The sequence below is a fragment of the Xyrauchen texanus genome, chromosome 13, assembly GCF_025860055.1.
Source record: "Xyrauchen texanus isolate HMW12.3.18 chromosome 13, RBS_HiC_50CHRs, whole genome shotgun sequence".
Taxonomy (NCBI): Eukaryota; Metazoa; Chordata; class Actinopteri; order Cypriniformes; family Catostomidae; genus Xyrauchen; species Xyrauchen texanus.
Window position 1 is genome coordinate 2,046,914 of NC_068288.1, and position 27,576 is coordinate 2,074,489.

A 27,576-nucleotide genomic window follows, 5' to 3' on the forward strand; every position below is an offset into this window, starting at 1 on the left:
AGCCCTTTAAAAAGGCAGTTATAAACAAATGTAGGTTTATTCACTGGAAGCATGAAACTGAAAATGAGGGAAAAATACAGATCCCTGTATGAAGTTGTAGAGATGTAAATCCATTATCATTGAATAAAACAGTAGCTAACAACAGTAAAATAGTTTAAATACTAAACAGAACTGCACACTGGTCTTGATGCATCTATTTAGACAAAGCTTTTACAAGTGGGCCACTCTGGTAATTTAACAGAAGGCATGCAACTACATAGAGATGGTTAATGTTACCAAACATTTAGGGGGATAACCATGTCAAAGAATTTGTGTTCCTTTAAACAGCGAATAAGGTGCTCAACATGCACTCTCAGATATGCAATAGCCTGGGTCTCCCTGACCTCGTGTGCAGGCATCTGAACTCTCCCAGAAAGAAATGCAGGCCTGTTCACTTTACAGGGCACACAGTCATCCTTAAGAAAGCCTCTGTCCACCATTATTGCCATATCCCGCCTAAGTAATGTAAGTATTCCTGACTCTTCAAAGATCTGCTTGTCACTTACTGAGCCAGCAAAGAGGGGAGAAACAAAGGTTATAGCACCATGGTGGGGCCGTTGTTGGTCGTCGGAGGGGTAAGTTCGAAAACTAATAGCTGAATTGAATTTAGCTGAGGATGAACAATGAAGGACGCAACAGTGCCCAGCTGTCGTCCACTCAAAATGCTGAAATTTAAACGTCTTTTTCATTTCGTTCACTTATTTTTATAATCTATTTAAACAAGTGAATAACTGTTACAAAAAAAAAAAAGATTGATATCGCCTTACAGGCTATTTACACTGTCTATCAGACAATTGAATATGCCGCTACAGCAAGTGACGTTTCACCTGAAGTTTTTGAGCTGGCTTATATTATTCCGGAAGTTGTAATTAACGTTCCATGCATATAGCCCATTAGATCCCAAAATTAGGGGATGGGTGAGGTGAGGACAAACCACCGCCTTTAATATTATGATTTTGTCCCCGGAAAATTACCATGACAGTCACTATAAGATAATCATGAATATTCCCATGCACACACCTCACTTTCACCTGATTATTTGTTTCCAATGTGGCCAAACTTCCTTCAAACTTACTTTTCTGTCTGCTCGTATGAATGTAACTGTAAAGGGATTAAGGGAAAGGAGGAGGCGAGAGCTGGCTTGGCAATATAAATTATATTTTAAAGAACTGAAACAAAAAGACAAACACACAAAGGTGTGTTATACCAAGGATAAAATGAAAATAATAATAATAATAAAAAATAACATACATTGGAGGGCCTCGAGAGACCAAAATATAATAGAGATTTTGGGATTAGCTCTTCTGACCAGGGCCTGTAAGACACCACCTAGCAACCACCCACAACACCTTAGCAACACCCTATCAAATCTGGAAACCATCGGCAAGCACCACGCATAGGGTATTGCATTGGTTCGAAAGTTTGCAGGGACATACGGCAAGGATAATATTCAAAATGTTGGTATTAGGAAAATGCGAGATAGTCAGTCTGGTAATATAGGCAAAATAACATTATTACCTTACCACTGGCCACCATGTTAAAAATGTGCCCTTTTTTAAAAAAAAAAAAGAATTGCTTAAGAACAAACAAATTTAGAAGTGACATCTAGGGCTGCACGGTTAGGAGAAAAAAAATTATATTTTATAAACTTGTTAATATGCAGTGATATGCAATGCGATAAACCTAAGTTTAATGGGTCAAAATAAAAAGGAAGATTATCTTTCAAGAAGATTTACCTCAAGCAAATAATATCCAAGGGACATAAAGTGACATTCTGTAAAATATATTATCCACCATTAAACAAATGGAAATCTAAACAAAGGCTTGGTGACAAAATAAATGGGGGAAAATGCTTCTGGAACCAAGGCCTCTGGAAAAAGTGGGTGGTTAATGTTGAAGAATGAGATCAGTTTGGTGACAGTAAATAGACTAGTGTATTCTATCACTTAATCTTACTTGTTTTGTGACAGTACAGCTCTAAAAAAATTAGCAAAAACACAAAAGCACTATTACACAACACAATAGATGCAGTTTTCCTATTAATAGGGGCATGTTATTCTGTGTGTACGTGTGTGTGAATATACATATTTTCACATTAACATCTTATCATAGAATTTCAAGAGAAAATCCACTCCGCATGTCCATGAGTGTTTGCTCAATTATTAAGTGAAAACAGTTGAAAATATTAAAAAAAAAAAATGGTCTATGAGCGTCTCAATCACTTCGTAAGGTTTCAGTATTTAAATTTTTTATTATAGTAAATATATATCTCTGATGTAAGTGACTAGTCCGCCCTTTGGTGTTGAACAATTTAGCATTTAGGGACAGATTATAAACAGATGTAAATTACATTGACATGTTAGCCAGCAGGTGGTGGCAAAATGTAATTTTTGTAGGTATATGAGCCAGTTGGTGACGTAAAGTGAATCCGTCAGTCATTGTTTACATAGAACGGCGCTCCATGATCGCTCCTATTACCACTACATTACTTAAGCTAGGACATTGTTTTAAATGGCTTTAAATGAACAGTTTGAGGATTAAGGCTCATTGCAGCTTGAGAAACACAAAGGACAAAGGTTTGATTACAGAACTCGAGGCGCTTACAGAGTTTCCACATTGGATACACACTTTAAAATGGCGGAGGACATCACTGTTTCTATAGTGATCGACTATTGCGCAGCAACCACGAAATAGGAATACCCCCGCTTGGACGCTATTTTTCCGCTGAGAAAGCTTACCTACAGAACGCTGACAGCATCTGCTTGGGAGTGGCAACAGGTGACACACAAGCTCCGTCTCTCCCTCTCTAACACACACACACACACACACACACACAAAACACACACACACACGTGACACACAAAGACACATGGACATGCGCGCGCGCACACACACACACACACACACACACACACATCAATCCATCCTTGTTTATCCAATAACTTGTTAGAAACAGCACAAGCCATGATACTATTTCTGAAGTGAACTTTTTGAATTACTAATGAAGGCTAGGACGCATCATTTGTTTTGAAGCAGCAACGGCAGGTTCTGATCCGTCACGTAAGAAAGTAGTTCCATGCACAATTGCGTTTTTATGACCGTACTCGGTTTTTCCTAAATGTTTTTTTAAAATGTACTTGTTCATTTAACTGTATATAAGCAATGTCACACTCGCAATCGTGCTATATGGCCTTACATCAGCACTGCTGTAATTACCTACGGCCGAATCACATCAGTGCTTATGTAGGGCCATATCGCACTCTTGCTCCTGTGATATTACTTAAATATATGTAATATATTGTATATGTATGTAATATATAATAATAATTACTCTTATTTTCTATTCTGTAGCAGGATTCGACTTTCATAATGGGGTACACTTTATTTTCCAAATCTATTCATTTTGTAATGCTCATATCCTCCGTGACTTACAAATGCAATGACAAGCGATTCATCATAAAGAGACAGTAGCATGAAAAATGCTGCAATACAATTGATGGGTTGTGACCAAAAACTGAATTTCAGGTATTTTCTGATTAAAAAAAATACTGCTAAATGCAAATAACAAAATTATACCAAATAAATGTACATAGTTATGGTAGCAAATTAACTAGGCTTATCCATTATTAAAACAGAGTAGAAAATGCTTCTCATATCTTTTGTTGTTGACTTGAGTCCAATCAGACTCTATAGTATTTTGGCACAAATTAATCACTTTAATCACACCGAGCAAAATTAGGCAAATGCCAACATGGACAGGTTTTGTGACAAAGGTGACTTTCATATCTTTAAGCTGGCTGAACGTTGATGGTCTTGAATCCACGCAGGACGGTGGGCAGGTTCGTCAATGCTAATCTGGCATGAAGCATCTTGGGGCCTGTCATCCTGGGAATAAAATGGACGGGTCTCTTCAAGGTTTCTCTAGGCTGTAGTGCAATCCTGCGGTTAAAAAAAAAATAGGACATTTAGATCAAGACAAAAGGGTCAGGAGTTGTTCGCAAAAGCAAGAATATTTATTATCGCACATACTTTGAACAAAGGCCTAACACTACATATTTAACTTCAGCAGGCAACTCTTCCAGCTATGTGTCTCTTTATGCTACAGACATAAATGATAAATCATGCGGTTTGTTGAGGAGAGGTGTGACATCACATTTCCAAGTTATCAGACTTAAGATTTTTTGCATCCTGAATGATAAAATAAAATAAAAATAAATAAAAAAAATCCCATACATTGGAGGGCCTCAAGAGACCAAAATATAATAGAGATTTGGGGGTTAGCTCTTCTGACCAGGGCCTGTAAGACACCACCTAGCAACCACCCACAACACCTTAGCAACACCCTATCAAATCTGGAAACCACCAACAACACCCTTGCATTGAGACAGTGAATTTTGTATTGGCAAGCACCACTTCACAAAATTCTAGTTGTAATCAAGTGTTTAGCTTTGGTTCGAAAGTTGGCAGGGACATACAGCAAGGATAATATTAAAAATGTTGGTATTAGGAAAATGTGAGAAAGTCAGTCTGGTAATATAGGCAAAAGAACATTTATTACCTTACCACTAGCCCACCTTATTAAAATTATTATTATTTTTTTTTTAAGAATTGCTTAAGAACAAATACATTTAGAAGTGACATCTAGGGCTGCACGGTTAGGATATTTAAAAAAAAAAATATTTGATCAACTTGGTTAATATGCAATGATATGCGATGCGATAAACCTAAGATTAATTAATTTATTTAATTTTAAAATAAAACAAAATTCTATTTCAAGAAGATTTACCTGAAGCAAATAATATCCAAGGGACATAAAGTGACATTCTGTAAAATTTATTATCCACCATTAAACAAATGGAAATCTAAACAATTGGTAAATTAACAAATTACATGTACAAAATGACATCACAAAATAAACAAAATTCTGAGGAGAATAGAGCAATTACATTTTTCCCCACTTTCTGCTTTCCAATTCCTCTCACTCCCACATAATCTTTTCTCATATTGCTTATATATATGTACTAACATTTTTATCTGGAAATAAAATAAGCCTCCTGAACAAAGCAGGCTTTAGGCTTAGCATACAATTAATTACTTTATCACAAATGCATTATTTTATTGACAAAACATTTTCTAATCCTGATGCTCTTCTCCAAAGTGCAAAATAAAACATTTATTAGGAGATATACCAGCATCTTAAAGTGGACCTTTGATGAAAAATTCACTTTTACTTGGTGTTTGAACATAAATGTGTGTTGGCAGTGTGTGTACACAACCACCCTATAATGATAAAAATCCACCCAGTCCTTTTTTTTTTTAATCCCCATTAATCATAAACACTGTCTCAGAACAAGCCGTTCGCAGATTCTGTACAAAGTGACGTCACTTGGTACAGGCCCTGACTGTTGACGGACACTGCCGATGGATATGTTTGCTTGTGTGTTGTTTCGTTATAGTGCAACAACACATCAATCCATCATTGCAAAACGGCTGAAAAAACTCTTCAACAAATAAATAAATTTCCCCATCTGTCACTCTCTCGACGTTGTGTCGGAGAAGCGACACTAGGGGTCCCTCTTGAGTGCCGAATATGCCTCTGATCTATGAAAAAAGGCCAATGAGATGTTGGCAGGCAGTATTTGCATACCGGACATACGGGAATAAAGGCGAGGAAATACATCGAGTTCATTCAGAAATTTTCTTTGGAGCCGATGGTTGTGCATGTTGTTTGCTACGAGTCACACCTGTTCCTGTATTCCTCTGAAGATCTGCATGCTGTTGGATCAACGGCACATTAAAGCGGCTTTCTCCTTCCTTGCACGCAGTGCAGTTTGCCCCTGGGCGCTTCGACAGCGCAGAGAAAAGAGTTATTAAAAGAGTGATTTTCTTTAAAAGAGTATATTTCACTAAAGAGCAATACACAGTGGCGTTGAACGTCCTATTCAGGACGCGTCTTTATAAAGATGCCTTTCCACCCTGTGTAGTTCCTGGATGCGGTAGAGTGCTCTCCGCTTCAGATGGCAGCAGGCGTTGTCTCGTGTGTCTGGGCAGCGATCACACCGAGGCTGCGTTTGTGGATGGTGTGAGGGCATGACCATGGCAACGTTGCGGTCGCGGCTCGCTTTCAATAGAAAGCCCCCCGCATTGCTCCTTCTTCCCACGGGATTGAGGACGATGCGGCTGGCAATGGAGGCGATCTGGGGATGGCAGCGGGTGCAGCTCCGCCGGGTACGCCCCCTCGGACTACCCGCCCCCCAGCACGCTCCTTGACTCCTGTCCGTGCTCGAGGCAACAGTGGCTCGCCTCACAGCCATCTTGCTTATCCTCTGGAGCTCGAGGTGGATGAGCTCGCCACTGCATCGGAGAGCACGGGATCTGACGCGGATGACTCCCCTTGGCTGCCGCTTTCGGGCCGGGCCCAGGCTGAGGCTGACGTGCTGATGACCGACATGCTTTCCCGGGCCACCGCAAGCGTGGGCTTGGACTGGAACCTTCCGTCCTCCCCACAGCCATCGCGGTTGGATGACTGGTTCCTGGGGTCTGGGCGCCGCTCACAGTCACTGAGGCAGGCGATGGCCACACTCGTGGTCCAGGAACGTTATCTGTGGCTGAACTTGGTCGAGATGCGTGAGACCGAGAAGCTTCGCTTTCTCAACGCCCCTGTCTCCCAGTTCGGCCTCTTCGGCGACACCATTGAGGACTTCATCCAGCAGTTCTCTACGGTGAAGAAGCAGACGGAGGCCATCTCTCACATCTGCTCACCGAGGGCGTCCTCCTGCCTCCCGACGCCATACTACCTGCTCTGCCCCGCTGCTCTGCCCTGCCGGGTATGTCAAAAAACTCGTCCCCTTGGTGCCCCTAGCACGGAGATTGGATGCGTGGCTTTCACTTCCCAACCTGTCACACTGGCTGGCACAGACCATTCGACTCAGTTACACAATTCAGTTTGCCAGGCCCCCACCCCCCTTCGTGGGTGTCCACTTCACTGCAGTACACGGCAAACATGCCAAATCCCTGCACATGGAAATCACTACTCTTTTACTCAAAGATGCGATAGAGCCTGTCCCTCCAACTAAAATGAAGAAGGGTTTCTACAGCCCTTACTTCATTGTACCCAAGAAAGTCGGCGGCTTACGACCAAGCTTGGACTTGCGAGTTTTCAACCGGGCTTTGCTCAAATTCCCGTTCAAAATGCTCACGCAAAAACACATCTTAACTTGCGTCTGGCATCTAAATTAGTTCGCAGTGGTAGACCTGAAGGACGCGTACTTCCACGTCTCAATTCTGCCTCGACACCGACCCTTTTTACGGTTCGCTTTTGACGGCCAGGCATATCAGTACAAAGTCCTCCCCTTCGGCCTGTCTCTGTCCCCTCGCATCTTCACGAAATTTTCAGAGGCAGCTCTTGCAGCTCCGAGAAGCCGGCATATGCATACTCTATTACCTTGACGACTGGCTCATTCTGGCCCACTCACGAGAGTTACTATGCGCTCACAGAGACCAGGTGCTCAGGAACCTCAGTCGCCTGGGTTTTCAGGTCAACTGGAAAAAAGAGCAAGCTCGCCCCAGTTCAGAGCATCTCTTTCCTTGGGATGGAGTTAGACTCAGTCTCAATGTCAACACGCCTCACCAACGAGCGTGCACAGTCGGTGCAGAGATTCCTTGCCAGTTTCAGGCCAGGCACAACGGTCCCTTTAAAACTCTTCCAGAGGCTCCTGGGGCATATGGCATCCTCTGCGGCGGTCGCGCCGTTGGGGTTGATGCATATGAGACCGCTTCAGCACTGGCTTCAGACTCCAGTCCCGAGACGAGCATGGCGCCGTGGCCCTGCACCGGGTAACGCTCATCCCCGCCTGCTGCCAGACATTCAAACCCTGGACAGACCTCTGCTTTCTATGGGCAGGAGTACCCTTGCAGCAGGAGTCCCGATGTGTCCTGGTCACGACCAACGCCTTCTGATTTGGTTGGGGCGCCATGTGCAATGGGCACGCAGCTGCGGGCCATTGGAGACGGGCCCCGCTGCGCTGGCATATCAATTGCCTAGAGTTGCTGACCGTTTTCTTTGCCCAGCGGAAGTTCCTCATGTTAGTTTGGGACAAACATGTCCTAGTCAGGTCAGACAGCACCACTGTGGTAGCGTAAATAAATCGCCGTGGCGGCATACGCTCCCACCACATGCACGCGACTCGCCCTTCGTCTCCTCCGACTCAGGTCGCTGCGTGCCACTCACATCCCCGGCAACCTCAATGTGATAGCGGATGTGTCACGACAACGCTTGCCCAGCGGAGAGTGGAGGCTTCACCCCCAGTCAGTCCAGCTGATTTGGGAACGGTTCGGCAAGGCCCAGGTAGACCTGTTTGCCTCCCGAGAGACCTCCCACTGCCCGCTCTGGTATGCCCGAACTGAGGCTCCCCTCGGGGCAGACGCATTGGCACATAGCTGGCCCGTGGGGCTGCACAAGTATGCATTTCCCCCAGTGAGCCTAGTTCAGTCCGGCAGACACACATGTGATCCTTAGACCGCGACCGGGCTACATGCCCAAGGTTCCTACCTTGCCCTTCAGAGACCAGGTAGTGAACCTGCAAGCGCTGCCCCGGGAGGAGGCAGACCCAGCCCCTTCATTGCTGTGTCCGGTACGTTCTTTGCGTGCCTATCTGAACCGCACGCAGAGCTTTAGACGATCTGAACAGTTCTTTGTCTGCTTTGGTGGACAGCGGAAAGGGAACGCTGTCTCCAAACAGAGGCTTTCCCACTGGGTCGTGGAAGCCATTTCATTGGCCTATCACACCCAGGCTGTGCAGCCCCTCCCCCCAACAACGAGTGTTGTGTCCTCTTGAGCACTCCCTGGCAGACATATGTAGAGCAGCGGGTTGGGCAACACCTAATACCTTCGCGAGATTCTACAATCAGTCAGTTGAGTCCCGTGTTTTCTCAGGTCCAAGCCGGTAGAACTCAGTAACACGTTGACAGACTTACCAGATGGATTTCTTGTGCCTAGCGCCCTTTCCCTCGCTGAGGTAAAATTGTGCGCTTTTCTCCCAGGAGATCCCATGCCTCGGATCCCTGGATGATTCCTCCCTAGCCCTTGTGGGTCCACAGTTCAGCGGAGGAACTCGCCGACCCAATCCACTGCGGATACTTAATCTACCCTGTACTGGAACAGGTGCTCCACAGGGTAGGACTCCTACAAGGACTTCCCTTGTGTGTATTTTCCACGGTACGGTCCCCTTGCGAGTGGACCGGCGTCTCCCTTAGGCAGTCCCAGCTGCCCTCCAGTCGCCGTGTTGTAGCAACTCCCCCCTCCTAATGAGGTTGGATCTACCACTGCGCCATTTCCACATGCCGCCAAAAAAACCCATGTGATATATGCAACCACTCTTACCTCCCCTTCAGGGTAGGTGTGGTCTCCGCAGGGTCTTTTCCCCCTGAAAGAATAGGAAACTGGGTAAGACCCCCTTCCCTCGATGCGTGTAAGGGCCCGGACGTTTATTGCTCTATGGGGAGAAACATAGAGAGAAAAGAGACCCAGCCAGGCTCGGCCCATTCCCAGGTTGGCAAGCGTCGCCTTGTTCCCTTGTTAGGGTAACCAGAAGGACTCCGACAACTGTTTTGGGTCATTGGGGAAAGGTACGTGCGGTCTGACACAGCTGGTCACCTGTGCACGTCAAAGACCTGCCCGCTCCTGTGTCAGCAGTACACGTACACGGCTTAGCGCATGGCGTGATTTAAATTGGACCCCTGGTGTCGCTTCTCCGACACAACGTCGAGAGAGCGACAGACGGGGAATGTCTAGGTTACGGATGTAAACTCCCATTCCCTGATGGAGAGAACGAGACTTTGTGTCCTCCCGGCCACGTCACTGAGCCAAGCCACTGTAGTGGCCGGACCATTTCCGGCTCCTCAGAAAAATCCTGAATGAACTCGACGTATTTCCTCGCATTTATACCCGTATGTCCGGGGGCGGGGTATGCAAATACTGTTTGCCAACTTCTCATTGGCCTTTTTTCATAGCTCGGAGGCATATTCGGCATTCAAGAGAGACCCTTAGTGTCGCTTCTCCGACACAACGTCTCGTTCCCTCCATCAGGGAACGGAGGTTACATCCGTAATCTAGACGTTATCAAATTACCATTCTGAAACTTTCTGTTCGTTCATCTTTTGATAGAGTATTTTAATGTTAAAAATGTCCCCCATTCACTTCCATTGCATGTGCCCCACTGGAACACAGATTTTTGCTTTTTTAAAAGAAAAGGAGGGGCAAGTCAAAATCAATTTTTGTGGTAGTCAACATTTTGCAACAAATGCTTTCGATTGAGCTTAACTTGTACTGAACCCTGAATATTCCTTTAAGTCACACTTAAAAATACATGAATTGCATTTCATTGAATAACAACATATCACACAACATATTTTTATATACAGTATAACACAAAGACATTCATACATGTATTGCTCACATGTACATTAAGTATTCAATTTGTTTGTATCTAACTGCTGTCTGCTATATCTAACTAGATAATCTGCATGTTTATCACACTCATATTTACCCATAACATTGCTGTGTCGAGGAAGGAGGGCATGGCCGGGCTGTTTTGATGGATGCTTGGTGCTGAGTTTCCCCAATGTGTGGAGTTTTGCTCTCAGGTCAAGAACGTATTTAGATTGGTCCCTCCAAACAATTTCCCCTCATGACATCTAAGACACAGCGAGGCTTAAGCTTGTACAATAATGTGAAGAACCATGTGGAGGCTTGCGGGTTTGATTAAACCATTTGACCAAGCCGTCCGTTTGTGGGTGATACATGCTTGTCTGAATCAATTTAATACCCAATAATCCATACAGCTCATGTAGTGTACGTAACATAAACGTCATGGCTTGATCAGTGAGGATTTACTTTGGAATCCCCACTCGGGAGATAATTCTTAAGAGTGCCTTAGCTCAGTGAGTACTGATGCTGACTACCACCCCTGGAGTCATGAGTTTGAATCCAGGGTGTGCTGAGTGACTCCAGCCAGGTCTCCTAAGCAACCAAATTGGCTTGGTTGCTAGGAAGGGTAGAGTCACATGGTGTAATCTCTTTGTGGTCTCGATTAGTGGTTCTCGCTCTCAATGGGGCCCATGGTAAGTTCTGCGTGGATCACAGAGAGTAGTATGAGCCTCCAAATGCTGGGAGTCTCCACGGTGCCGTGCACAACAATCCACGTGATAAAATGTGTGGATTGACGGTCTCAGAAGAAGAGGCAACTCAGACTTGTCCTCCGCCACCCAGGTTGAGGTAAGTAACCACGCCACCACGAGGACCTACTAAATAATGGGAATTGGGCATTTCAAATTGGGGAGAAAAGGGGATAAAAAAAAAGATTAAAAAAAGAGATGCCTCCGCAACACTATGTGCTGAAATGTTGCGCATAGGCACTGCATTCAGGTATCGTGTTGCATAGTCCACCAGAAACAACACTAAGCGATGTCTGCATGCCGTCCACTCTAATGGCCCGATGAGGTCCTTGCCAATTCTCTCGAAGGGGCCTCAATCAAAGGAAGCAGGTGGATTCACCAGCTGACATTCACGGCATGCTGCACATTACCTGCGAACATTGTCTGAGCATGCTGCATCACTCGCTACAACCGATCATTTATATTAGACAAATATGGATATGAGAGAGCGATGTCTGGCTGAAGATGTTGACCATCAATCACTTTCACTTGGTCGAAGACGTGCCTAAGGGTCTTGTCTCGTGTCTGCTCCAGAGGGAAATCCCTGGCGGTGAAGCTGAGACTGCCCCCTCCCTAACGTCATCCTGACGCAGATCTGACGTTGACCGTCCCGGCTCTGCCTCTCCAGCCATTGCATCACATATCCCACACAAGATGCTTTGTTACAGGACCCAACTGCACAAATGTCCCTTAATAAGATGGTTAATGCTGGCCAATTCGTACCCAAAATTACCAGATGGGTGAGCCACAGCCTTGACACTATGCTTTTGTCCCCATAATTTAATCGGCACAGTCACTAAAGGATAATCGTTCTATATCCCCATGCAGACACCTTACCTTCACCTTGTGACTAGCACCCAAAGCATAGTCTTAATCCAGGCATTGATAGATGGAGGTTTGGCTGCAACATGAATCCACCAAGGCTTGGTATGCGGTACATCCCAGCTCGATCGGGGGCGGATTGTGGCACGTCAGGGACCCCGACCACTGTCCCCACCCCCCTCACCGGGCATTGGTCCTGGAAATGCCCAGACTCACCACAGCACATGCAAACCGGACCAGACTCCACGCCCACAGATCTGTCGTCCTGGGGGGTGAGAGTGGAGAGGGACAGGGGAATCGGCAGGTTATGCAGACTCCGAAGTCAGGGAGCCGGTTTAGGAGGGGAAACTTCTCGCTTCCATGGAGGAGGAAGTGGACGGGTGGAAACAGAGTGGGTAGAAGGAGGGGACAGAGAGAGAGAAAGAGAGAAAGAGAAAGGCTCACAGGCCCAATGAAAGGCCTCCATATTGTCCTCTGCCAGCTGGATGGCCAAGGGCGCAGATGACTTCCCCCAACATGGAGGACTCGGTGGCACACTTCCTCCTCTCCAAGGTTTCGGCACCAGTCTAACAAATCAGGTTCTTGGGGTGGAAAGGAGGAAGTGGAGAACAGTGAACTTCAACTCAAAAAAGAATGTTTATTTTTACAACTAAAACAAAACTTTGTTTGTGTGTGCGGGGCTCTCTGATATCGTGTCTTCCTCCAATCCTGGGTTCGGCACCACTGTGGCAGACAAGTCTCTTGTTCATCGGAAAGGAGGAATTGGGAACCGGGTTATCAACCAAAAATACTTTTAATAAACAAAACACATGATAAAGTTCTTTTCAGCATAACTAAACACACGTCGACACACACACAGCTTTGTGTGTCTCTCTTTTATTGGACTGGCTTTCCCGGTTCCTTATCTCTCTCCCGATGATTGGGGCAGCTCAGCTCCAGGCGTCCATCGTCACGGCCTGGCCACGCCCTTCTCCTCATTACAGTTGCATATACTGTATGTGCAACATACACACAAACAGTGGAGTACACTGTAATTTACTTAGAAATGTTGACCTACAAGTCAGCGCAGTCATCAAATCAATCACTGCTGTGTTGCAACTGGTGTTAAAGACTATTACCATGTGAAAAATCTCATAGAAATCCACCACTCCCATTTCATTGACAGTATGTACTCAACAATTTGACGCCCATTCTGCCTCACTGCTATTGCAGACTCCCTGCACAGGTATGTGATGCAAGATTGTGGCAGTTTTCTACAAATTCCTAAAGTTGCTACAGTTAGGGCCTATTGTTATACTGTAAAATCATAATAAATTATATTTTGCAATTAAGGTGGTGGCTAATGACAAGTTACTACAGTATAGAATTTATAGTTGTCTCTAAATATAAAGTTTTCAACCTCGAAAAATTTGCACACTTCTGCTTAAACACTTGTTTCAAAATACTTTCTCACTAAACGGAAGTAGAAACATATGCATAAAAATTAAAGTTGATGTATGTGATAGTTTGTATTTGAATCAGCCGATCAGTGCTGACGAAAGTCAATTTCTAACCGGCATGCACTGAACTGAAGTAGAAACGCTTTACGTACTTCAGTTCGACCTTCTCCTCCAAGAGTCCCGAACCCGATACTGTAAGCTCTCCATTCACTGTAACTTTGAACGGGCTTGTGAACATCACCACAGCAGCTTGCTGCATGTTAACAATGACTGAGTACTCATTTTCAACCTGAAAAAATGAACAGGGAACATGTTAATGTGCTGTACATCACAAATTCAGTTGTTAATATACAAATAGTATGTATTCTTTCCCTCATAATATCTATGATTTTGTTCTAATAGTTGTCTGAGTATATGAAAAACATCAAAATGGAAAACTTGTTGTTTCTTCTTACTAAAAGTCATTTGATATGACATGACATGAAATGGCATTTGCAACCCATTTTACTTTTATATTGTAACGAGTGAACCAGAATATGCAATGAGAATGTATGTAACACAATAAGACAAGGAATATACTGTATATTAAGTAAAAAAAAAAAAAAAAGGTTATTTCGATTTCATGTTAACTTGAAAAAGAATAAACCTCAACAATTGTCCAGGTTGGGCCACCATACCTGTATATTGAGTGCTGGGCTGGTGATGTTAAATTCTTCAGAAGCCAGTACTCTTGCCTGTGAGTTCACATCCTCTATAACCACAGCCAAGTCAACCAGATAGTCCTCTCTCACCTCCTTCATTACATACTCACGGAATGAGATGTCATGTTTTATAGTCACAGCTGGTGGAGCACAAAGAACAAGAATCGGTCATGCAGAACCACACCGTCAAGAAATGACGTCTGTATCAAGACTGCATAATTCTCATTTAATAATTTCACTGCCATTCTGTTTCCCAAGTAGATTCAGAATTAATCTAGATTGATAGATGATCTAGATTCTGTAGATTCAGATGCAATTTGTTTGTTAAAGCGGCCTGACTTTGCCAGACATTATAACATTTCAAACTCTTAACTCCTCCAAGAGCTTTCATGCTGCATCCACCATACTTGGTACAGACTTTCAAAATGTTCTGGAATAGTGTGTGTAGGAGGAGGCAAGAACCGGCTTGACAATATAAATAATAGTTTTAATATAAAACTGAACAAAAAGACAAAAAACACACACATGACAGTCAGCTGCCCGTAAACGATCTCTCTCTCTCTCGCACCACCATCCGCAGTCGACCTTTATCCGTCTCGGAAGCTTAATTAGCCTGATAAGGGACCGGGTGAGTATAATTACAACCCGGCCCCACCCTCCGCCCTGTCACAGTGTGCTATATCTTTTCTAACTGATCGATACTTGTTTATTCAAACTCCAGCTACAAAAATTTAAATGTAAACAAACCCACAAAAGCTCTCTCTCTCTCTCTCTCTCTCTCTCTCTCTCTCTCATATATATATATATATATATATATATATATGCACAAATCAGCCCAGGAGATCAGCAGTTACAGAAATGTGATCTCAGTGATTTGGACCATGGCATGTTTGTTGGTGCCAGATGGGCTGGTTTGAGTATTTCTGTAACTGCTGATCTCCTGGGATTTTCAAACACAACAGTCTCTAGAATTTACTCAGAATGGTGCCAAAAACAAAAAACATCCAGTGGGTGTCAGTTCTGTAGACGGAAATGCCTTGTTAATGAGAGAGGTCAACAGAGAATGGCCAAACAGTTTCTAACTGACAAATTCTACGGTAACGCAGATAACCGCTCTGTACAATTGTGGTGAGATGCGGGTTGGCGCTATTTTGGCGGAATGAGGGGGACCTACAAAATATTAGGCAGGTGGTTTTAATGTTGTGGCTGATCGGTGTATGGCGGCCAAAGGTTTGGAATAATGTACAGATTTTGCTGTTTCGGAAGGAAACTGGTACTTTATTTCACCAAAGTGGCATTCATCCAATCACAATGTATAGTTTGGACATTACTGATGTAAAATACAGCACCATCACTATTTGAAAAAAGTCATTTTTTTTATAAATCTTTATGTTACCTAAAACAGTGGTTTTCAAAGTGGGGGCCGCGGCCCCCTTGGGGGCCGCCAGGGGGCGCCAGGGGGGCCGCAGCAAGTTGGAAGGGAAAAAAAAAGATTTTTTTTTTTTTAATATTTTTTTTTTATACATTTTATAAATATTTTTAAAATATTAAAAATATATATAAAATATTTATATTATTATGAGTATTGTTATGAAATAGCATTATAATAATTTGTCGCATATCCAAACATTAAACTTTTAATGCTAATCTTTCTGAATGGCTAGTACACCACATGTAATCTGTCAGTGTAGCCTTGGTAACAACCGCCAGTGCTCAGCTATTTATTTAGTTAGCTGGCTAGCTCTATCAAAATGGATAGATTTTTAAATAGGAAAAAACCTGAAGAGCCAGCTATCGAAACCTCAGATACAAAAAAAAAGAAAACAAACTCCTGGCCGAGTAAGACTCGTAGGTATGAGGCAGCATACATAAAGTATGGATTTACCTGTGTCACGCAGAAGAATGGACATGAGTGCCCCAAATGCGTTCTCTGCTTCGAGATCCTCTCCAACGAATGCTTAAAACCATCTAAACTTCAACGTCACCTGAACCAGAAGCATCCAGCAGAGGCCGAAAAAACAGTCGACTTTTTTAAAAGAAAGGAAGAACATTTGACCAGGCAGTCAGCAACATTCGTGCGGCAAGCTACTGTCCCTGAGAGAGCATTGAGGGCATCGTTTTTGGCTTCCTTTCACATTGCGCGAGCTAAAAAGTCGCACACAGTTGGGGAGGATTTGATACTACCAGCTACCAAAGACATTGTTAAAGAGCTACTGGGTGAGGATGCTGCCAAGAAAATTGACGCTGTACCACTCTCTGATAACACTGTGAGCAGACGTATTGGAGACATGGCTGAGGATGTGTCTGCTCAACTGTTGGACCAGGTGAGAGCTAGCGAGTATTTTGCACTGCAGCTAGATGAGAGTACGGATGTGGCTAACGCTGCCGAGTTGCTTGTGTATATCAGATTAATTTCCCAAGAAATGTTCATTGAGGAAATTTTATTTTGTAAGGCACTTGAAGGTAGAACTACTGGGAAAGAGATTTTTCAAGTGCTGGACGAATATATGAATTCAAATGGACTTGACTGGTCTCGTTGCGTGGGTGTGTGTTCTGACGGGCCGCGGCTATGACTGGGAAGAACAGTGGGGTGACGGCCCTCATCAAACAGAAGGCCCCGAATGCTGCGTTCACGCACTGTATGCTCCATCGAGAAGCACTGGTGGCTAAACGGTTGGATGATGAGCTTAATCAGGTACTACAGGACATAATACACGTAGTAAACTTCATTAAAGCCCGCCCCTTGAAACACAGACTGTTTGCTCTTCTGTGTAAAGAAATGGGAGCCCGTTTTGATGGATTGCTGCTTCACTCAAACGTACGCTGGCTATCACGGGGGCAGTTTTGAACCGTGTGTATGAGTTGCGGAGGGAGGTTGCAGAGTTTCTCTTGTCTGAGAAACATCAGCTGGCTGACCGTTTTACAAATGCAGCCTGGATTCTCAAACTTGCATATATGGCTGACATTTTTTGTCATCTGAATGTGCTTAACCAAAGCATGCAAGGGCGTGACACATACATAGTGCATATGCAAGACAAAGTGCGTGCTTTTTCCCTGAAGATTACGCTGTGGTCAAACAAGCTCAAGGAGGGAATTACAGAAATGTTCCCACTATTACACCAAGAGCTGCTGTCATCTGGTGGCGAGTTGGACACCATTTCTTCACTGATACAATCCCATCTGGAGCACCTCCAGGGATATTTCAGAGACTATTTCCCTGACCTTGACAGCACCCATCTAAACTGGGTAAGGAACCCATTTGCCCCTGATGTAGGCTCTTGTCTGGACTTAAAATCACAGGAGGAGCTGATTGAGATGACTACTTCATGGGATTTAAAAATGAAATTTGAGGCTCTTTCCCTCTCTAACTACTGGATGTATGTAAGAAATGACTTCCCCATCCTAGCTGAGAGTGCTCTGAAATGCCTTCTTCCTTTTGCAACCACTTATTTGTGTGAGTCTGGTTTTTCAACTTTAAAAGTAATTAAAACAAAACACAGAGCACGTCTAAATGTGGAGAGTGACATGCGTGTTGCACTGACAGACATAAAGCCCAGGCTTGACAAACTGTGTAGGAGCCACCAGGCCCACCCATCCCATTAATATGCGTGCTCTCTCTCTCTCTCTCTCACTCACACACACACACACACACACACACACACACACAGACACAATGTTGTTGAATGTTGCCACCAGGCCCAGCCTTCCCATTGATATGCTCTCTCTTCTTCTTTTCTCTCTCTCTCTCTCTCTCTCTCTCTCTCACACACACACACACACACACACACATACACACAGAGTGTTGAATGTTGCAACCAGGCCCAGCCCTCCCGTTGATATTCTCTCTCTCACTCTCTCACACACACACACACACACACACACACACACACACACCCTCTCGTTAAGATCTCTCTCTTTTTCCATTCATTGACACACAAAGATACAATGTTGAATGTTGAATGTTGAAATTACTGTACCAGATTTGAAGATGTTGAAATTAATTTACCATATATGAAGATCTGACATACAAATGTTATTATTACAACACCAATAAAGGTTAATGGATGTTCACCTAAATGTTTTATTTATTTATTTCTACATTTGCCGTAGTATTGTCGATGGGTTTAATAACACATCATGGAAAAGGGGGGCCTTGGCCAGAACCTAGTGGTATTTGGGGGGCCTTGTCATGGAAAAGTTTGGGAACCCCTGACCTAAAAGTTGACAATAAACTTTCATTAGATATAGACATTGAAAATATTAAATAGGAAATGCATCAATACAGGGAAGAAAACTGTGCTCTCCAAGCTCTATAAGAGGTCTTTAAAGAATAAAACAAGTAGGCTGCAGAACTCTTACTTTCATTAGGACCGATTCTGAGATCACTGTGATCCTCCCAGAAGGTTGCGACTGGATTGCAGTTGTACTCTTTGCTCTGAGCATTCACATGCTCTTTCAGGATTTTGGGAACGGTCTCTTTGTTGGTGATTATGACGCTGAATGAAATGTTTTCTCCCATTACGGGGGTTGTCAGAAGACGTAGAGAAACAGTTAGGCCCTCAGGAGCTGCATGCAAAAACAGGCTAAATGAAATGTCAAATCACTGGGTTCAGTGACGTTATTCAAACGAAAAACAAACACTAGATCTCACCCATTCTCCTTGAAGAAGGATCCTCACCGCCACGTACTGAAAAAGAGTATACATTTTTTTTTTATTTGGGTGAATAAGAAAAATTATACACTACCAGTCAAAAGTTAGGATACACTTGACTGACTTCATTGTTCTTATGCTTAAACGTTTGAAATTAATTTTGTAGACAAATATCACATGAATTTCTGGCAACACTTTACAATAAGGTGAACTAACAATGAACAATTTTATTACAGGTTTTAAGCATCTTGGGTAGTGTTAATGAATGAAAATAGAATTGTTCTTTGTTAGTTCATAATGCATTTACTAATGTTAACATATAAAATTTTGAATTTTCAAAATGTATTAGTATGTGTGTAATGAACATTGACCAAGATAAGTGCGGTAAAAGTACTGTTCATTTGTTCAAGTTAACTAATGTAGCAACAATATTTTTAGAATTAAACATTTATTTGGTCAACACTTAAGTCCTATGGTTCCATTTGTGTTGTTTCATAGTTTTCATGATTTTATAATTGTTCTCAAATTTGAATGAGACAGTAATAATAAAGAATGAGTAGGTGTGTGCAAACTTAGTAGTATAAATCTGAATATTTCATTAAAGTTGTTTCCAGTTGAGTTAATTTGTCAAACAACTTGATTCAATACTTTACTCATTACTTAGAAAAATGGGAAGCTTAAATTATTTACTATCTGTGCTGAATGAAGGAGCTGTCCTTAAATCTGGATAATAATAAAAATAAGATTGTCATTTTAAGTTAAGACATCCTTAACAGTATGTCATTTTCTGTCTTATTGCTTGTTCTCTTACTCATTTCATTTTTATATTCTAAGGTGATGTTCTGCAGTTGCATTGATCCTGGATGTTTGGTGCAGATCAGGGCTCCGACTCTCTCAGTGTCCGTTCTGGATCCTAATATCTTTCCATCTCGTATGATCATGGTGCGCACATCTGCATTCACTGCAGCAAAGACAAACGGCACGTCGTATGCCGCATCCACTCTCTGCTCACGGATTGCTTTCACAGCCGCAGGGCCACAACGATACATTCCTGCGGAGAATATTTATAAATCAGATTTACTTTTTTTTTTTTTTTTTATATATATAATTTATGGTGGATTATCACAATGTAAATCTGTAAAACCAAAATATCCCTGCTGAAAAATATTTGCATGGCTGCAATACATTGCATTTTTGACACTAGTATGCTGGTCCCCATCATGACATGCTAGTGTGCTAGCAGCTGTACCAGGCTGTTTAACCAAAGATAACAAGTCTGTTCAAACCTCTAAAACAGCAAAAATATTATTACACAGATTACCTAGCAAGGACCTGCGGCTTCACTTGCTTAACCAACAAGACCACCATGGGCAACCAGACATATTAACATCACCTGATAATTTTCAGAGCATGGCTCTGTTGCAAAATGAGCTATACATAGGCAGCAACTCTGTGTGTCATACAAATAGAGCTCCTCACATGAAGCGAAGTTTTTGCCATTAGGATGTTGCTAAGCAAGATACACTTATATGCATAAAAATATATCACACACTCAAATATTGCTTAAAAAAGTCCACTTTGAATTAGCTTGAACCAGTTGCTTATGCATTTTATCAACACTTTTCAGAACTAAATAAATTGTAGGTTTGTAATCAACATTTCTCTCACTTTGTTCACCATCTTGGATGAGGCTGCTTTAGGATTTGGCCATATGAAGGTATCTTAGAAGGCAATATAATTATACTGTGCTGGTAATAGACTAGCATAAACCAGCCTGGACCAGCTTTAAATTCTGGAACTGGTTTAAGCGGGTCTTTTCAACAGGGATACTAAATCTGTAAGTCTCTTGAAAAATGTATGTTTTTACCTGCGCTCTGCTCTTGGGGTGTTGGGTCTAGTACTTGCCAACCGTCATTCCCTTCACCCAGATCAGACCTCCTCATCCAGCACTCTACCCACACATGAAAGTTCCTGACAGAACACAGACAATTTAAGAATGAATCTATGAATTATTATAGGTTTATTTGTATCTGATTTGTTGTAATATATAGCACACGTACATCACCCAGACATCTATTTAAATGTGTGTTTACATCTGGAAGAAGTAATTTTACGTAATTAAACGTAGTTAGCTCATCTGCAATACATTATGTCTATTAAACGTTTTCTCTCGGATGTCAATGTGACATTCATCAGATGTCTTTGAGACGTTAATGATTTAGCATGTTAATAATTCAGATGTTTTGCCGATGTTAATAAGAATGCAACCCTTTCCCGATGAAAGACTTCGTGGAGATGTATGGTGCTATATGGGAAAAACATTCACAAAAATAAAGTGATGCCAGCGATACCAATACCAATTTTTTTCCAACTTGAGTAACTAAATTTAGTCGTAAATGAGTAGTAAATTTAGTTTTTTTTATTGAAGCAATAAGGTAATAACATTATTAAAAAGCATTATAAAAATAAGGTAATACAATTATTATAAAAGCATTATAAATATATTAAGAACTTTAATTTTCATTCAGAATTTATCAGGCAAATTAATATCTTCTATCTATATCTTCTGCTAGAAGATATAGTCCCGGAAGTGTAAACTAAGGTTAAAGCACCAGTCTTTCACGGAATGTGATGATGCATTTCCACCTTAATTTAGCAGCAAACTTTTTTATTATTATTTAGTGTAAATCCATCCATCCATCCATCGTCAACCGCTTATCCTGTGTACAGGGTCACGGGGTATTTAGTGTAAATGTACAATATAATTTTTTGTTATATTACCATTGAATTACTACTAATAATAATAATAATAAATGAATTACAAAAACATAATAACTTAAAAAACTTAAACTAAATAATAATAGCCAACACTGCTGCAATAGCATTTCAGGTGTCTTTAAAATATTATAAAATAAATAAATATTTCCATTAGCTCCAGTTCAGTTCAGATTACTTTATCTGTAGCTTAACCTGAACTTTGACAAGGTTGAATTTCGAAATCTTTTATATAAACTATGTGATGACAGATGACTGGTATAGCCTGTTTATTTGAAGCCATGTGATAACTGCACAATAGATTATGATCCAAAGAATTCTACAAAGAAGAGTAGCATCGTTCTGTGGAGGGTACAGCTAGTATTAAATAAATAAATGTTCCAAATCCATACATTTTAGCTGCAAAATTAATGCATCAACACTCACCAAATGCTATCCCGGCTGAGTGACAGTTTCTCACCCATCTCTGTGTAGAATTCCTCAATCACCATGTTTCCGTTTGTGTCGTGGGCAGAGTTAAAGTTGGTGACCACACGAGTCGGAATGCCAAAGGCTCTCATTACTATTAGACAAAAAAAAAAATTATATTTGATATCGATTGAACAGCACTAATTCCAATCAAAGATTAGTTTGTCTCTTTCTGATTTAAATTACAAATGGTTAATTTAAGGAAAAGTTCACACAAAAATTCTAATTTTTACTCCCCCCTCAAAAAGGACAACATTAAAGCACCATAAAAGTATAGTCCAAATGACTTGTGTGCTGAATTTCAAATTTCATCCGAAAGCTTTTGATTTTAATTTACGAACCTCTTAAATTTAATTTGTGTCCGTGGTTGGATTCAGAAATAGTGCTCAAACACATTGCAACATGCTTGTCACTTTTCTGCAAGCGATATTGGTTTTGGAAGTGTTGTAACAGAACATCACTTGCCAGTTTAAATATGCTGAATGAGATTTGAGAGCTACAGCACAGAGGAAGATTTGTAGGGAATAATTTGAAAAATTAGAACTTAAAAAAAAATACTTTTTTTTTTTTGTGGAGCTTTTCAGACATGATCACTATTAACTTTTGTAAAGGTTCTGTAAAATCTGTAAAAAATAATATAAATATTAATAAAAATTTCTCCATTTGTGTTCCACAGAAATAATTATTGGTTTTGCAACAACATGAGGGTAAGTACAGTAAATAGTGACAACAAATGTAATTTTGGGGCAAACAGTTCCTTTAAAAGAAATATAATAACTTATATGTGTCATACCTGTACACATAACAGCAGCAAAGACCCAACACTGACCGTACTTGACAGGGCTGAACCGTGTTTGTGACCACTGCCAGAGAATGTCTGCGCTGCCAGACCATTGTGAGGGGTTAACCCCATCTCTGTAGTCCCCTGACCATTTCCCCATTAACACACCCTTATCATCCTGACTGTTTATCTGTTCACAGACACCGGTAGAGAGACTAGATTAATATTTAGAGGAAGGGAGAGGAGAGAATGTGAAAAGAGAAGATGAGACTCACCATAGCTGAAATCACTCTGCTGATGTAAATGGGATCTCTGCGGTTGAGTAAATCTCTTTTCCTGTCAGCTTGATATTGAGGACTCACTTGCAACAACTTCATACAAATGTCTAATATCCCCTTTTCATACTGAAAATACAAGCACAATTAAATAGTCCAATTAAGCAAATAAAAATAAAACTTCATGAAATACTGTATACAGTATACACTACCAGTAAATAAGTTTCAACACCTAATCACTAGAATTTTTAGCTTTTTTTAACATAATTGAAGGAGATCCCATGTCTGCTGGACATTTGTTGAGGGCTTTTCCTTCTATGTCCACTTAAACTTAAATATATATAAAAAATTAAAAGTTGTGAATAATAATATTGGTATTGTATCGAGACTGTCCTCACTGTGGACGTTTTGTTTTTTTTTTGGTTTTGAGAACATATAAAGCCCTAATCCTTCTACTGTATATAAAATCTGAATAAAATATACTATACCCATTTTTGTTTGTATTTTATGACGTGCTGTCTAAAATTTTGGGTTTAAAGACTGAATATATCTATAAAAATACTATTGAGACATTATTGAGAAATTCAGTCATAGGTTGAGTGAAATAATAATTAATGTATCAATCAAATCTCTCTCTTTCTCTCTCTCTCTGTGCTATATTGACAAAGTAGCCTATAAGATTATTATAAATAGATTTACTTGTGATGGCAAAAATAAAAAATTAAAAAACACACTACGTCTTTATGTATCCTGCAATGATGGAATACAATACAGCACAAGTAATGAGAGTATCATGGAGATTAAATACAAAAGAATGCATATCCAGTATGTCAATGTAAACATCCAGATCATCACAGAAATCGACTACAACTCTACAGTCTGCATTGAGGACTGTTTCATTTTTGTTTTTCTTCAATACAGTCCTATCTGAGCCAATGAAAAACATTTCACACCTCCAAGCCAATCTCACCTGATCAAAAGACCATGGTCTGGCAGTGACGTTAGCGGCTGTGCCTTTGTACAACAGCCCGAAATCATTCCTCACATATTCCTCTCTCAAATCCGCAGAGTTCAGGTACACTGAATCAGCTTCAAAACATTACAGCAGAGTGTTTGCTTCTTGTGTAATCTTTGTATAATAATTAGACAATTAACCACAAGTGAGATTTAAACACATCTAAAGGGCAAGTTTTGAAGCAGAGTTTTCTAAAACGGCCACAACAGCAGAATGAGACATGCTACATTTACTGTATTAATGATACCATTGCATTTATTATGCTCAAAAAAGTTCTCTGTTTTCTGTCAAGGTTAGGACTCACCTTTGCTCCAGGGGTTGCAGAGTAGTGTGAACTGGCCAAGCGTGTGTGTTTTCACACTTGTGTGAGTCTCTATTCTCAGACTGAGGGTGTAAACACCTATAGGAGCAGAAGCAGGGCTGAAAAGAAACACTGATACTGCTCTGGGTAAATATGGGTCAGGTTGCTTGAGAATGGCGCTCCATTGAGATTGAGAGGGCTGTCCAGACACAGAGACAGGGATTTCGACAAACAACGGACCTGCAGAAAGAACACGTGAGAAGAGTTTAGGAGAGGTACTGGAAGTAAAAATCACGTACATTTTCTATAAAGAGAAATAGATTTTTAGCGATTTAATGTATGGAACTTTCAAACCAGACCCATCATGAACACTGAGGTTTTTAATATGTTATATGCTTCTGTAGAAGTCACGAGTTGGTGTGATTTCAACTTGATTTAAAAAAGAAACTATTAAAGGGCACCTGTTATGGAATTTTGAAAATGACCTTTCATGTAGTGTGTAACATAGATTTAAGTGAACAAAAACATCCTGCAAAGTTTTATATATGAAAGTTCACCGTAAAAAAAGTTATTGTCTCTCAAAAGTAGGAGTCGACTCTGAGTCAATGTAATGAATTGTTTTTCCAATGAGTCATTTTCCTTTTCGTTGTGACGTCAAGACGAAAAATTATCAAATTGGCCGCGCCCACTCATTGCGCACGCAGACACCAGGGAAAACTTGAAAACATCCTGTCGACAACAAGACGCTGTGTTCTGAAGTGCATATCAAAAGCGACCTTTTTTTCACTGCCCAGGGATGAGCATGTGAAGAATCAGTGGCTAGAGTTTATATTTACAACTATACCACACAAGTATAGCCAGAACCTTGTGCTGTGTTCGCGTCATTTTAATGACGATTGCTTTACGAACATGAATGCTTTCAAGTGTGGATTCGCGAGCCGGTTGATACTGAAGGAAGGTTCAGTACCAAGTTTATTTGGATCAGCTTCCTCCTCCGAATCACAACCTTATTAATTAATTATTAATTAGTATTATTAATAATTGTTGCTTTTATGTGTTTTTTAGCATGCTTAATAAGTATTTGTGTGTGTTGTGTAAGTTACGCTCAGCGCAGCTTCTAGGTCTCCAATGTCAATTTTTTTGAAATATGTGAAATGTTTGTCGATGTTATTGGAGTTGTCATAAAGAATAGAGCAATAACGTGTAGTAATGCAGTGCTTTACCAATATGTTTATGCATTGGGCTAACGCAAACAATAACTGATTGGGTGTTTACCACTGAACTTTGGGCTATGATCGCTAACATAAATCAACTCAAATTCCTTCTCTGATTTTGATTTTTTTTACGACAAAGCAGCGATGGGCGTCCGTTTCCGACAATCTCTGCACAGAGTATACCAATCACAACTGACTGGGTCATCTGACCAATCACCGCAGATTAGCGTCACGCAAAGGAGGGGTTTGGAAAAATTAGTCGTTGAACGAATCATTTGGGAGTCGGTGAGCAAATCAGGTAAACATAAATGCATATTATAAGACAACAAAAGTGTTTTTTGTCATTGCATGCATGTAAAACTGTTGTTGGGGACTCCCAAAACAATATTAGGAACATTTTAAATGCCATAATAGGTGCCCTTTAGGAACTACACTGCTCATAATCCTAAAGACAGATCCACCAATCAGAGAAGTCTCTGTTACCATGGAAACAGAGGACTGCCAACTCTAGTTAAACATAGCCTAGTTGAGCTGATCTACACTTTCAAACTACTTTGTGCATAAATTAATATTATAAAATAAACTTAAAAAATGCTGTGTAGTTCTTATACTACATAACTTTAATGTATAAGTCACTTTGGATAAAAGCATCTGACAAATGTAATTGAAATGTAATTACATATATATGTTAAATGAAATGTTAAAAGTCAATAGTTTTATTTTGTACCTTTTTTTTTTAATTAAATTACGTTATTTACAATGCTTCAGTGGTTGAGTAGAGTATTATTTTCAGTACAATTAACAATTAATTCATTCGAATTTTAGAGATATCACCATTGAGCAATATACTTTCTTACAGGTGCATTAAAAACACGCTATTTACAGTACAGTAGTTGCTTTGGGTCAATGCACTGAGTATCGTAGGCTATTTGCAATTTTGGCATTAGACGGAGAGTGATGTTGCATGTTCACTTATTCGTACATATTTCAAACACACATGCACATACCTACAAGTACTTGGAAGATCAGTCTGTCCCTCCGCATATCGAATGACCGTCCGTCAAATTTCACCTGAATTTGGAAAAAGTCTCCTCTCCGCAGAACCAGTGTGCTGGAACTCAGACCGTCGGTCCGGTGGCGGAGCTCGTTTGGAAATTGTTGAAGGTCGACATTTAGAAACTTTAACTCTGTACAAAATGAACAAAATCAAACAACGAACAAATTTGAAATAGCTTTTGACAGTAAATTACAGTATATATAAAATATACACATAAATAATACATACACATGTTTAACTAAAAATAATAGCACAGTAAAATGTTCTTAATGATAAAGATTAAAATTAAAAACAACCAAATGCCTCCTCAAAAAACATGCCTTTTTTGTAATTTTATATATTCAATAACATTAATTTTTTTTAACTAAAGTAATAGCTCAGTAAAATGATTATATTTTAATGATAAAGATTCAAATACAACAAATACCTTACATTTTAAAATAACCAAATTATTCCTAAAAGTTTTTGGAATAAAGAAAATCCTAAAAATATGATATTTTTTAACTAAAGTAATAGCAGTGAAATGATCAGATAATAATGATGATGATTAAAATGCAACAAATAGGCCTACCTTTAAAAACAACCAAATTACTAAAAAACTATAGCCTACCCCTTTTGTTCAGTATCCTAAGTTTTAGAAAACTTTTGGAACCAAAAAAAAATGCTACTTTGCTTTTTGTAAATGCTAAATGTAACATTTTTTTGGAAAAAAACAATCTTTTTTTTTTTTTTTTTTTACAAATAAAATAAACGTAAAAAACACAGGAGTAAAACTTCACGCTCACCGTCCATGACGCTTGCCGTTATAGATTCACTAATCCTGC

General features: G+C 40.8%; 1 protein-coding gene across 1 annotated transcript; it reads right to left on the minus strand.

Annotated features, from left to right (window-relative positions):
• LOC127654274 (protein-glutamine gamma-glutamyltransferase 5-like) lies at positions 1 to 27,576 on the minus strand. The gene is made up of 14 exons (XM_052141396.1): positions 27,538 to 27,576; positions 26,703 to 26,882; positions 24,485 to 24,721; positions 24,136 to 24,254; positions 23,166 to 23,294; positions 22,903 to 23,080; positions 22,068 to 22,203; positions 20,734 to 20,837; positions 19,678 to 19,917; positions 18,867 to 18,902; positions 18,575 to 18,781; positions 14,192 to 14,355; positions 13,667 to 13,803; positions 1 to 3,978 (listed from the first exon to the last, which is right to left on the minus strand). Exons 1-14 carry the CDS (start codon positions 27,542 to 27,544, stop codon positions 3,828 to 3,830), a joined length of 2,025 nt encoding a protein of 674 aa, XP_051997356.1. The 5' UTR covers positions 27,545 to 27,576; the 3' UTR covers positions 1 to 3,827.

What these genes read in the sequence shown, in the direction of transcription:
- LOC127654274 (XM_052141396.1), bottom strand. An exon ending in AGAATATAAAAATGAAATGA is followed by an intron (nt 18,903 to 19,677) that starts GTAAGAGAACAA and finishes ACTCTTTTTCAG; the next exon opens with TACGTGGCGGTGAGGATCCT. An exon ending in CAGAATCGGTCCTAATGAAA is followed by an intron (nt 14,356 to 18,574) that starts GTAAGAGTTCTG and finishes GTGCTCCACCAG; the next exon opens with CTGTGACTATAAAACATGAC.